The following is a 13,792-nucleotide window of genomic DNA, read 5'->3' as shown; positions in this document are numbered from 1 at the left end:
CTGAAACGTCTTTATTGTTATAGCATTAATATTCATTTTTGAAATGCTTTTCAAGAAGAGAGGTAATGAGAATGAAGAATCTTGAGCATGATTTTGAATCAATTTTGGATAAGTAAACTTGGAGATTTTGTATACTGACCTGCCTGTAACTTGCTCTGTTTGCCACATGATTACTGAGGTAGGCTTGCATTATCCCATCCAGCTCTATGATTCTCTCAATATCATGACAGTCTTTGTGAGATTCATTTACAAATGGAAGACTGAATGAAGCTGAAAAAATAAGATCCATCACTAACAGTTGGCTGATTTGCTTAAATTCCTTGTAAATCCAATCCTTGCTAGAAGCTTGTCAACTGGAGATGTTAGTTATCATTACCCCCTGGATGCAAAGCTGTTTCATCACAGAACAACCCCCACACCCTCCCTCCTCCAGGCAGGTTGTTCATTAGGTATCGGAGATCAGAGAATTCTCCTTCTACTACATAGAATTCTCCGGCTGAATTTCAAAGGCCTCTGCCTATTTTCTTATTAAGATGCGGAACCTTTAAAAATCATTCTCCGGTTACTTTACACTATTCTCCTGTTATTACAATTCTTAATGAAAACCCTGTCCAGGGAAGGGAAGGGAGAGAAGGGGTGGAGGTTAGAGGCCCTGCAAGACAAAAGAGAGGGTACTGAAGGGGTGGGGAGGTCAGGGGGGTGTGTAAATCCCCTTTACCTGCCCAAAATTTGCCCAAATCCATTTCCCAGCATTTTTTGCCCAAACACCAGTCCCAAATGTTTGTTTGTGATTCCCAGTCCCAGTAACCCAAATCCCATTTTCGCAGGCTGTGAGAAATAGACAAATCCCAGTTACCTTTTAAAGAGTTTTAGTCAAAAGCACAACACCTTGAATGAAGAGTCCTGAGTGCATGTACCAGCCATAAGCCTCTTTGAATCTCCAATGGCCTTTCATGGGGTGGGTATACCTTATTGTTACTCTTCAAAAAATCGCGAAATTTAAGACCCGCAAAAATTTATTTCAAACGTTTTCTATTGTATTTTTTATGCTAATTAGGGATTTTTGGCCAAATCGCAAAAATGAAGTGCCGCGAAATATGCCCGTTCCATTTTCGCGAAATTAAGTTCCCGCGAAAATAAGTATCAACAAGGTAGGTATTTATTGGAACTGTACACATTTTAAGCTTAGGATTACAAAACACTCAACAATGAAAACAAAGGTCCCAGTTGACGTACCTGCATTTTGAAGGCATGACAATACAAAGACTTTAAAAGTGTCTAAAAAGAAAGAGCAGCACATTTGCAGTCAATTAAGGATAATGAATTATGTCATTCAAGTGTCAATTGCTTTTTAATTATCTATTAAGCAAATGTTTGTGTTGCATACTTACTGAAGTCTGTCACAAAGCCCTGTTTTGTAGCTGATTCAAAACCAAAACTGTGGGAAAACCCTCCAGTGGGGAAGGCTGAAAATTAGAAGGTTAAAATGTTAATGTTAGGAGTGTGGAAGTTAGCCTCCCACGCAGTCCTTCTTAGGGGCGATCGCATTACACTCCTCCCCATGAACACCTGCTTAACCAAGGCCAACATTCCTTTCTACCACTTAGCCAATCAGATTTTACCTACTTCAATTCGAAAGGTTGACCTTGACTGCAAGACGCTCTATGCGGGGCGAGATCAGAGCTGTTCCAAGTTTAAGATGTTTCGCTTAAATTCATTCAGATGAAAGTAATTTCCATTTATGGTAAATCATTTGTTTATCAAGCTTGTCCTTTGATGTTCAACAGTCTCACCGATGCTTTGGCTCCATTGTGACTTTGCCATTGGAGAAATATTATTTGGTGCGCGGTTCATTTATCGTTCAGCGTTTGCTCGGAGGAAAAACATTTTTCGCAACCCTAAAATCGAAGGACCGTCAAACTATCGACTGGAAAAAAACAACAATGCTAGCTTTGTAACACAACATTGATCGTTTTTAAAACAAATTTGAGACTCGTTTAGGGGCAAGTTTTACGGTATGAAAATATAATTCACCGTGCAGTGAATTTGTTATTGTGGTCACTATTTTAGAGTTCTACACGTTCGTCCACTTTGATCAGTTCATTACTGTTTTACCCTTCGAGTCATTGACTCGGAAATACCCTAGATCTCTTCTTTGATGCAAACTTAATTCTTCTTTGCTTATTTTCAAGCTGCCAGAGTCTCTCATAGCATTGAGTGGATCCACAGTTGTGATATTTTGTTGATGTTCTCACAGATTGCCGGCTCGATCAGGCAAGGATCAACTACACTTTTCCCAAACTTCTAACCCTACCAGCAGATGATTGAATCAAAGCGTCGCACAAAAAGCCCTTGAATTCAAATCGATGAAATTTCGGATGTCTCAGCCATCGTAACATGCCGTATTATTTAAGTGAAATATTCAAGCCTGCATCTCAAAGTCGGAATTCGCGGGAAATTTTTATAACGATCATTTTGATTGTTCACCGACAGACAATACCTCAATGGTGATTGGGAAAGGAATGTTGGCCTCGGTTAAGCAGGCGTTCGTGGGGAGGAGTGTAACACGATCGCCCCTAAGAACGACTCTGTGGGAGGCTATGTGGAAGTAGGCAAGAACTCAGGAGTTAAGGGCATGGAATGTGCATGGAGGCAGGAAAAGAGGACTCATCCATGTTGTATAAACTTGTGAAACTCACAAGTGACGTAAAACAAAGAACGACCAGGAAGAACGACAAGGAACCTCGAAACGATCAATGAATAATATTTTTTTTTTATCATTTGATTGCTAAGCTCATTATATTTTTGGCGTCATAAAAATTTCAAATAATTGTCTAACAACTCTGGAAATCAGGCTGCCATTTTTCATGGAAGCGGACACAACTACACAGGAGCAGGATATTATTTGACGCATTTTCACTGTCAGACACTAAATGCGCACCATTATTTGAAGGCAGTTATTTACAAATATCATGTGGTGAGCTCTTGGCCAAAGAAAATTAAGAGAAAAATTAACAAACGATAAATAAAGTTATTAGCATACAAAGTTTGGAGTGTAAATTTTTGTTCTTTTCAGTGATTTGTGAACACTGAAATTCAACACCCAACTAATGATTGTGTTTTTCGCTGCCAACAATCTCAATAACTTATGGGGACAGCCAAGGAACCACGGAAAACAGAAACCATTTTGTTCAGCGAACGATCAAGGAACCTATCTCGGTCCCAGGCTCTCTCTTCTGGGGGAGCCGAATGCGTGACTTCCTTGCCGGCCGGTTGAAAAAAACTCACTCCAGTCTGGATAAGGATCACTCTATTATGCAAATAGTCTGTAATTTCTGTTAGGGTATTGTTATTCATATCTACGTGCTTATGTTCCTTTTGCTGATCTATAGCGCTTACTACAGCATACTTGCATGTATACAGCATAAGTGTAAAGGCCTACTACGACACAATGTACCAGAAACTTTTTTCAAGTCATTTCTTGTACTAGTTTTAAGTGTGTTATTAAAAACAGAAATACATGTTCCCCGAGGCGGTCGACTCAAGTCACATCTGACCGAACAACTACAATGAACAAGTAAGTACCTGACCATTTAATTTTATGCGGTTCTGCATTCTTAGTTTACACTTCCACAGTACCAGCGAAATGAAGTTAAAACGTATTTTTTCCTTTTTGGTGGCGATAAGTTCGATTTCAATCGTTGTCATAATTGTTTACATGGAAGGAACTGTGCAAGGGCTGATAAAAAGGTTTAGCCCGGTAGGGATGGATAATCATTCATCAGCTCATTCATCGACTGAACTTACAGCACAACGAAGGACAAAATTGCCGACTCGAAAGCCATTTATTTATCTCACGCAAACCGAGCAATGCCTTCCTCCAAACTTGGCAACTTCTTCTCAGATTGGCGATCCCGAGACCTGCAACTGTGATGTGTTAGTGCTAAGTTACCGAGTCAAGTGTCAAGAAAACAATCGATCACACATCAGTTATTTGTTTGATCCGAATACCCTCTTTGCATCAGGACGAAATGTGCTCTTTTTTGCCGCGACGAATCGAAGACCGGGCTACCATTATTACATTTTTCTAGACGACGACACGGTTCTCGGGTACAACATCTTTACACCCGCCAACATGACTAGGTTGTCGCCGTTTCGAGCTGTGGAAAAGTGGTTGTTGGATTACGAACCTGCGGTAGGAGTATTGGACTACAAGCATCATGGAGCGAGCGTTATGCTTGAAAACAGGAGATCTTTTTGTGGTATCAACGAAACATCGTTAGTTCTTCCTACCGTGTTTTTCGATGCCATCTTTAACGCTTTTCATCATAAAGCTGTAGAACATGTCCTTCCCTATCCGACGCAATTTGAGCGAGATTGTGTTCTTGTCAGTAATAGAAACACTATGATTGCTGTTGAGGTCAAATTTGGTGGCCAAGCACTTCTGTTTGCTCCAGTCACAGCTAACAATGTTAGACATCGCCATAAATATAAATACTGTAAAAAATATATAGAGACATTTATATTGCGTAAATTAATACAACGAATCCAACAAGAGGCCCCCCCCAAACCTAAGAAATCATGCTATATTCACAATGTTACACGAGAATCCAGACCTCTATCTTGTAAGACGCGGTACAAAAGAGTTTTCTAAAAGTCGGTCACAATCGATTTGTGTGAACGTAACTCGGCGCCAGCCTATAATTCCATACAGGCATTTGCTAAGCAAGGTTCAAATTTAAAATGATCCTTACCGATTGTCATTTATTCCTTTACAACTAGTATACCTAAATGCCCGGCGCATCCAATCGAACGTTCGGTAATCGAACCCAATCGAACACCAATCGTTCGATTGGGTTCGGTAATCGAACATAATGGAACTCACAGTAAAATTTGGTCAATCGAACAAAATCGAACAGTCGCCAATCGAACAAAATCGAACGTTCGATTACCGAACAGTCGACAATCGTACTCAATCGAACGTTCGATTGATTGTTTATATTGCGGACGTTGGAACACCGTCCATCTGATTAGTCCTGCGTGATTTTCTTATCAAGAGACGGATTCAGAACGAAATCGAATCGGATCGAGGTCGATTGTGTTCGAAAATCGAACTCACATCAAAATTGATGTTCGATTTTGTTCGATTGGATGCGCCGGGCTAAATGGTAGAAATGCTGCCGAGGGAAGAACGATGGAGAAGTACGCTTACAGTAAGTTTATGATCTGTAAGTGCTTTTTCTGCTTTAAACGGTACGTAAAGTAGTGTAAAATTGAACTGAGATTTAATACAGTAAAAAACCGCGAGTAACAACCTATTGTTTTTCAGGTTAGCCTAAACAGGTTCTTACATAAAGAGTTATTAACACAAATTTAGGCTAATTAGGTTCTTAATTTCTGAAAAAAAGATTCAATGTTGTTATAGAGATATTCGGCCTTTTTTGTAAAATTTGCATACCACAGTGTTTATGTCAAAATGAAGCAATAATCATAAATCATGTTTTCCCAAAAGTAAACATTTTTAATCAATTTTAGAAATTAAGAACCTGTTTCCAAACTGGTCGCATATCAAAACGCACATCAACGAGTCCGACAAATTGTAGCCTGTGTACACCCCCCCCCCCCCTCCTAAAAAAAAATTGAGAATCCCGTTTTTTTTTTTTGGGGGGGGGGGGGCGAAGGGAAGGGGCGGCTGTGTAGTCTTTCAGATTGGCGCACGCTTCTTAGTCTGGTTTACTGGTTTCTGGTTTGGGCACAGGCGACCCTGACGTTGTATTCGATCAACGTGACATACGTATTGATGTGGCCGATTGCGTTGTTAATTTAGTCGTTTAAAACAATGTATGAATTGTTTGAAACAATGTATCAATCTTTTTTCAGTAATAACGTTAAACTGTATACACACACAACGGAAGTCGTACCATGTGAACTCAGGGCGCCACGTTGAAAGTCAGCAACACATTAACGTCAAAATCTCCCAGCAAATTTTGTGCTAAAAAATGGCGCCGAGCGGGAAATTTAAAAGCACAAAAATTGACAAATCAAAGGCCTAGCTTTCGAATAATGAAACAAATCCGCGACTTTTAACAACAAAAACAGTTTTAAACAATGCTTAACTAATTATTTTGGCCAGAACTGTTTTACAGCCGAGGTTCCCTTTAAGGAGACTGAAAGATTTATGAATTGGACACTGCTATCAAACAACTACTCGCTACAATCCTAACGGTGTCCTACAGTGAATTGTCCGCTGGAGTTTACAGCGATACCGTCATACCCCACGCTTTAGCTAGTAGATGCTACACTGACATAGAGTTTAATTCCCGCAGACGGACTGGCATCGTGTAAAGTGTTAATTAAAATAAACACTCCAAATGGTGCTACTACATTTGTACGTTCGCAGGATTGTATACTGCCTAGTCCAAGTTTCTTATTTCTTTTGCGAGAGAAAATGCTTTAGCACAAGCCCGGGGGGGGGGGGGGGGAGGTACTCCCGTAAATTTCGGATAGGGGTGTGCCGCGAAGGTTCTTAAACCCTGACCCTATCGAAGGATAAAGAAAGCGAAAATTGATACCCTTTTAAGGCCCAAAACTGAAAAATGACACCCTATTCAAGGGGAAGAAAAGCGCTCCGTGACGACCCAAATAACGGCTAACGGTATTGTGAAGTATTGTTGTAGAAGTTGACATGACTGATTGTCAATCATAATTTTGGATAAGCGGGGAGAGGTGGAAACATTAAGAGTTGATTCTTTATGTAAATAAGTAAATAAGTAAGGTTTATAATATATCTGATCGCACGAACGATTAAGCTATGAAATTGTTGATCTGTTTCAAAACCATCTTTTATGTTCCCCATTGCCTTATTTTAGCCTTTATTCACAAGCATGCCAATAGTGGCTTTAGACACGGCTGTGTCTAAACGGTAGTGTTTAAAGCCACTAATGGCATACTATCGAAGGCATAATTATTAAGAAGAGAACTTTCAAACTGCTATTGCTAAATCACAAAGCTATTTACTTCTGTGGCGTTTTAAGCGTGAAATTCCTGGCAAGTGTTTGTCTTTATATTGAATATCAAAAATCGTCTACTGATCTGACGAATGATAAAGCTATGAAATTATTGATCTGTTTCAAAACCATCTTTCATCTTCCCCACTGCCTTATTTTAGCCTTTATTCACAAGCATGCCAATAGTGCCTTTAGACACGGCTGTTAAACAGCCGTGTTTAAAGCCACATTTGGCATACTAGGAATAGTTGACACTACAGCTGCCCCCGTTGTAAAAAAATCGTAATCAATTGAAAAAGTGTGTGGAAGAGCTGTGTGTTGATGATTTTGTATTGTGAAGTATTGTTGTAGAAGTTGACATGACTGATTGTCAATCATAATTTTGGATAAGCAGGGAGAAGTGGAAACATTAAGAGTTGATACTTTATGTAAATAAGTTAGATGGTTGCAATTGAGGTTTATAATATATCTGATCTCACGAACGATTAAGCTATGAAATTATTGATCTGTTTCAAAACCATCTTTCATCTTCCCCACTGCCTTATTTTAGCCTTTTTTCACAAGCATGCCAATAGTGGCTTTAGACACGGCTGTGTCTAAACAGTAGTGTTTAAAGCCACCAATGGCATACTATCGAAGGCATAATTATTAAGGAGAGAACTTTCAATCTGTTATTGCTAAATCACAAAGCTATTTACTTCTGTGGCATTTTAAGCGTGAAATTCCTGGCAATTGTTTGTCTTTATATTGAATATCAAAACAAGCAACTTTAATGTTCTAGTCAAGTGCCACTCAAAGACTGAACACTGAATTTTGCTGACATAGCTTGTCAGCACATGAGAGCGGAAACTTTGTCTTAAGTGCTTAACGAACGGCTGTCAAAAAGTAGATTTGTTAAAAGGTGACATTAAATCAACTTTACTACTTCTTTGAGACCGGAATGTAATAGTAGCAAAATACTTCTGATTGAAATACACAAAGGGTAAAAAAACTAAAAGTAGCGTAAACATGAAGCTTCATGAAACAGGCTGTGTTACATAATTTATTAAAAAATGTCAAGTGCTTCAAGTTTTATTAAAAACAATACTTACTTCTTCCTTATTTCCTCTGCAGTCTTCTGCATTTCAAACTGGATGGACTGCGCCTATAGTTTATGCAAAAAAAAAGATTTATTGTAGTGCATTTACGGAGTTTTCGTCTGGCTGCTGAGCAAATAATTGATCCAGTCATTGCACTAATAAGTGGCGGGAAAACTTGAACAGACGCAATAAGCCAATCAAAATTCAAAGCGAAAGCGTGTAACCAGTGGAAGCACGGGAAAGTTTCCACTTGTTTTGCGCTTGATTGGTTGAAAAGACAATAGCATTGCTGTGATTGGTGGAGCATGTGGCACAATGTATTCACCAATTTTATGAAAAATTTGCAGAGCTTAGGCAAAGAAACCACACAGCGAACTTATAAAGGTGTTCAAAGCAACCTCCCTGTCCAAATAACGGCCTCAACGGTCTATTTGATTTTGAAATTATCAAAGATTCTAAGCATTTATTCATTTTCTCATCAAACAGAGAATTTCGAGGTCTCCTTCATACACTAGTTGCTAATGACCAGCAAAGAGAAACTAATGGGTTTAACTAGTCACAGAAATATCCAAAAGCTTTTCTCTTCAGACTTGTTTCTTGCGGCAACAAGAAACACCAAGTTACTTAGCAACAACGCTGACTTGGGATCGACAACTGCGGGCTCAGATATTTCTTGTAACCTCATACCGGTATAAAAGACATCATTTTACCTGTAAAGGACCAACATTGCCAAGCCTTACAGCACTGGCTATCACCGTGCGCAGTGTTGAGAACAGAAAAAGTTGTTGAGTCTGAACCAGTGACAGCTTTAACAGACCACACATGAAGCCAAACACTGTGGCAAAGTGACCGTACAAGCGCTTGTTCTCGAGTTCAACCTGAAATTAAGCAGAAACTTCTATTAAGGTGACATAGGGTGCTTAACATTAAGCAAAAAAGTCCAGAAGCTTTTTGTTTAACTTGTGACAGCCAAGCCAAGGAGAAAATGGGGATGATACAAGGGTGGTAGGGGGGTGGGGTTTTAAAAAGGGGGAGAGATGTAACTTTTAGTTACACCAAGTGTTTTGGTATTAGAATGAATGTAAATGAGCTTTTTGCAGCTAGCTATCACATGGTATAAAATAACACCTCGCTGGAGGGTAAGCAACGCACAGGGACCTCCAAAATAAAGCGACTTCAACCATTCATGCTTGACTTTCCTTTGTTTTGAATGTCCCAGAGCAGAGCTTACCCCCCAGGGGGGTACTCCGGGATCCAAGTGACGAGGATGTGCTAAGGATTTTTTTGGGTAGGAGAATTTGGCAGGTATTTTTTTGGGGGTGACTTGATTTAAATAGGGGATTTTTTTTAATATTAAATTTATTTAAAATCAAACTAAAGTGCCTTGGCGCGGCCTTGGCAATTTAGGGGTAATTTGACTAGGGATTTTTTGGGGCGTTTTTTTTGGTCCAGGGATTTTTTTGGGTAATGTCGGGAGACTTAGGGATTTTTTGGGTTCTGAGTTTTGCCTCCATTCGATCATCCCCGTCACTTTGATCCCGGAGTACCCCCCCTGGTGGATTTTGCACCATGTGACCATTGCCGGCTTCAAAGGGTCCATTGAACTTCGATCTGAATATCACTTTTTGGATCAAAAATATACAGAAAAGTAGATGTACCTGTAAATTATTCATTTCTTGATTTCCAAATGTTTTGCAAGCTGTACCGAGTAAGGAGTTCCCCTAGCGATGTCAAGGAAAATAATACTTCAATTAGTATCTACTACGCACTGTCCTCACAGCTTCATTTTTTTCATGTTGATTTGCTTTTTACGCTTCAATAAGTTATCCTCTATTTGTTTACTTATATCTCTCAGATAGTGTTTGTACTGGGGTTGTCTCCAGAGTGAGAGATGTTGTTAAGTAAACATTGTTTTCTTGGTCCAAGCTGTAAGATTTTCCCATTATTTTGTGGCTCTCATACTTCACACTTGCACCATAACATTGGCAGGGAAAAACTCAGTCTGTATCTTATAGTGTGGACCATGAAAATGAGTTATAAGTTCACACACCAGTCGACCTTATCACCTGATGAAGACTAGCAGTGTGCAGTCGCGTGACTACGTCGTGAGACAAACGAAAAATAATTAATTATGAAAATGAAGTTAAAAGCAAATAATAATCAAATTCAAAACGAGAGGCATTTCAGAATAAATATTAACACTATAAAAATATGATTTTTTGGCGACAACATGTCACCATTAACAAAATGCAAATATAATAAGGAACGTAATTACAATATTTATAGGAAAGAAGTCTGAAACTACATACCGTAGTACAATAAATGAGGCATGCAAAACAGAAAAACGTACATAACTAGGGGAACAGTTTCACTGGAATGGAGTCTGTTTGAGTGTTTGTAAAAATTTGCATTTGATAATGGTGACATGTCATCGCTGAAACGTCTTTATTGTTATAGCATTAATATTCATTTTTGAAATGCTTTTCAAGAAGAGAGGTAATGAGAATGAAGAATCTTGAGCATGATTTTGAATCAATTTTGGATAAGTAAACTTGGAGATTTTGTATACTGACCTGCCTGTAACTTGCTCTGTTTGCCACATGATTACTGAGGTAGGCTTGCATTATCCCATCCAGCTCTATGATTCTCTCAATATCATGACAGTCTTTGTGAGATTCATTTACAAATGGAAGACTGAATGAAGCTGAAAAAATAAGATCCATCACTAACAGTTGGCTGATTTGCTTAAATTCCTTGTAAATCCAATCCTTGCTAGAAGCTTGTCAACTGGAGATGTTAGTTATCATTACCCCCTGGATGCAAAGCTGTTTCATCACAGAACAACCCCCACACCCTCCCTCCTCCAGGCAGGTTGTTCATTAGGTATCGGAGATCAGAGAATTCTCCTTCTACTACATAGAATTCTCCGGCTGAATTTCAAAGGCCTCTGCCTATTTTCTTATTAAGATGCGGAACCTTTAAAAATCATTCTCCGGTTACTTTACACTATTCTCCTGTTATTACAATTCTTAATGAAAACCCTGTCCAGGGAAGGGAAGGGAGGGAAGGGGTGGAGGTTAGAGTCCCTGCAAGACAAAAGAGAGGATTCTGAAGGGGTGGGGAGGTCAGGGGGGGGGGGTGTAAATCCCCTTTACCTGCCCAAAATTTGCCCAAATCCATTTCCCAGCATTTTTTGCCCAAATACCAGTCCCAAATGTTTGTTTGTGATTCCCAGTCCCAGAAACCCAAATCTCATTTTCCAAGTAAGAAATAGAGAAATCCCAGTTACCTTTTAAAGAGTTTTAGTCAAAAGCACAACACCTTGAATCAAGAGTCCTGAGTGCATGTACCAGCCATAAGCCTCTTTGAATCTCCAATGGCCTTTCATGGGGTGAGTATACCTTATTGTTACTTATTTTCGCGGGACTTAATTTTCGCGATTTTCGTGATCTTCAAAAAATCGCGAAATTAAAGACCCGCGAAAATTTATTTCAAACGTTTTCTATTGTATTTTTATGCTAATTAGGGATTTTTGGCCAAATTGCGAAAATTAAGTGCCGCAAAATAAGCCCGATCCATTTTCGCGAAAATAAGTAACAATAAGGTAGGTATTTATTGGAACTGTACACATTTTAAACTTAGGATTACAAAACACTCAACAATGAGAACAAAGGTTCCAGTTGACCTACCTGCATTTTGAAGGCATGACAATACAAAGACTTTCAAAGAGTCTAAAAAGAAAGAGCAGCACATTTGCAGTCAATTAAGGATAATGAATTATGTCATTCAAGTGTCAATTGCTTTTTAATTATCTATTAAGCAAATGTTTGTGTTGCATACTTACTGAAGTCTGTCACAAAGCCCTGTTTTGTAGCTGATTCAAAACCAAAACTGTGGGAAAACCCTCCAGTGGGGAAGGCTGAAAATTAGAAGGTTAAAATGTTAATGTTAGGAGTGTGGAAGTTAGCCTCCCACACAGTCGTTCTTAGGGGCGATCGCATTACACTCCTCCCCACGAACACCTGCTTAACCAAGGCCAACATTCCTTTCTACCACTTAGCCAATCAGATTTTACCTACTTCAATTCGAAAGGTTGACCTTGACTGAAAGACGCTCTCTGCGGGGCGAGATCAGAGCTGTTCCAAGTTTAAGATGTTTCGCTTAAATTCATTCAGATGAAAGTAATTTCCATTTATGGTAAATCATTTGTTTATCAAGCTTTTCTTTTGATGTTCAACAGTCTCACCGATGCTTTGGCTCCATTGTGACTTTGCCATTCGAGAAATATTATTTGGCGCGCGGTTCATTTATCGTTCAGCGTTTGCTCGGAGGAAAAACATTTTTCGCAACCCTAAAATCGAAGGACCGTCAAACTATCGACTGGAAAAAAACAACAATGCTAGCTTTGTAACACAACATTGATCGTTTTTAAAACAAATTTGAGACTCGTTTAGGGGCAGGTTTTACAGTATGAAAATATAATTCACCGTGCAGTGAATTTGTTATTGTGGTCACTATTTTAGAGTTCTAATGTTCGTCCACTTTGATCAGTTCATTACTGTTTTACCCTTCGAGTCATTGACTCGGAAATACCCTAGATCTCTTCTTTGATGCAAACTTAATTCTTCTTTGCTTTTTTTCAAGCTGCCAGAGTCTCTCATAGCATTGAGTGGATCCACAGTTGTGATATTTTGTTGATGTTCTCACAGATTGCGGCTCGATCAGGCAAGGATCAACTACACTTTCCCAAACTTCTAACCCTGCCAGCAGATGATTGAATCAAAGCGTCGCACAAAAAGCCCTTGAATTTAAATCGATGAAATTTTCCGGTGTCTCAGCCATCGTAACATGCCGTACTATTTAAGTGAAATATTCAAGCCTGCATCTCAAAGTCGGAATTCGCGGGAAATTTTTATAACGATCATTTTGATTGTTCACCGACAGACAATACCTCAATGGTGATTGGGAAAGGAATGTTGGCCTCGGTTAAGCAGGCGTTCGTGGGGAGGAGTGTAACAAGATCGCCCCTAAGAACGACTGTGTGGGAGGCTATGTGAAAGTAGGCAAGAGCTCAGGAGTTAAGGGCATGGAGTGTGCATGGAGGCAGGAAAAGAGGACTCATCCATGTTGTATAAACTTGTGAAACTCACCAGTGACGTAAAACAAAGGACGACCAAGACAACAAGGAACCTCGAAACAATCAATGAATAATATATATTTTTTTTATCATTTGATTGCTAAGCTCATTATATTTTTGGCGTCGTAAAAATTTCAAATAATTGTCTAACAACTCTGGAAATCAGGCTGCCATTTTTCATGGAAGTGGACACAACTACACCGGACAGGAGCAGGATATTATTTGACGCATTTTCACTGTCAGACACTAAATGCGCACCATTATTTGAAGGCAGTTATTTACAAATATCATGTGGTGAGCTCTTGGCCAAAGAAAATTAAGAGAAAAATTAACAAACGATAAATAAAGTTATTAGCATACAAAGTTTGGAGTGTAAATTTTTGTTCTTTTCAGTGATATGTGAACACTGAAATTCAACACCCAACTAATGATTGTGTTTTTTGCTGCCAACAATCTCAATAACTTATGGGGACAGCCAAGGAACCACGGAAAACAGAAACAAACAAAATTGATTGAAATCTACTAATCACAACTGACAGACTTGATCTTTTGACCCGGTTGAAGTGAAC

General features: G+C 39.1%; 1 protein-coding gene and 1 pseudogene across 1 annotated transcript in view; one reads left to right on the top strand and one right to left on the bottom strand.

Annotated features, from left to right (window-relative positions):
- LOC144645444 (uncharacterized) overlaps positions 1-13,792 on the bottom strand; it is a 40,496-nt gene that overhangs the window by 14,653 nt on the left and 12,051 nt on the right. Inside the window, exons 2-7 of the mRNA XM_078505025.1 lie at positions 11,931-12,005; positions 11,776-11,817; positions 10,660-10,790; positions 9,745-9,807; positions 8,797-8,964; positions 8,099-8,151 (exon numbers count right to left, since the gene is read on the bottom strand). Coding sequence (XP_078361151.1) covers positions 8,099-8,151; positions 8,797-8,964; positions 9,745-9,807; positions 10,660-10,790; positions 11,776-11,817; positions 11,931-12,005 — 532 coding nt within the window. The remainder of the gene's footprint in view (positions 1-8,098; positions 8,152-8,796; positions 8,965-9,744; positions 9,808-10,659; positions 10,791-11,775; positions 11,818-11,930; positions 12,006-13,792) is intronic.
- Positions 3,595-5,842, top strand: LOC144645690 (uncharacterized; annotated as a pseudogene).

The sequence above is a fragment of the Oculina patagonica genome, chromosome 3 (assembly GCF_052425735.1).
Source record: "Oculina patagonica isolate OP01 chromosome 3, crgOcupat, whole genome shotgun sequence".
NCBI classification, from domain to species: domain Eukaryota; kingdom Metazoa; phylum Cnidaria; class Anthozoa; order Scleractinia; family Oculinidae; genus Oculina; species Oculina patagonica.
This window is presented reverse-complemented; position numbering and strand designations above follow the sequence as displayed.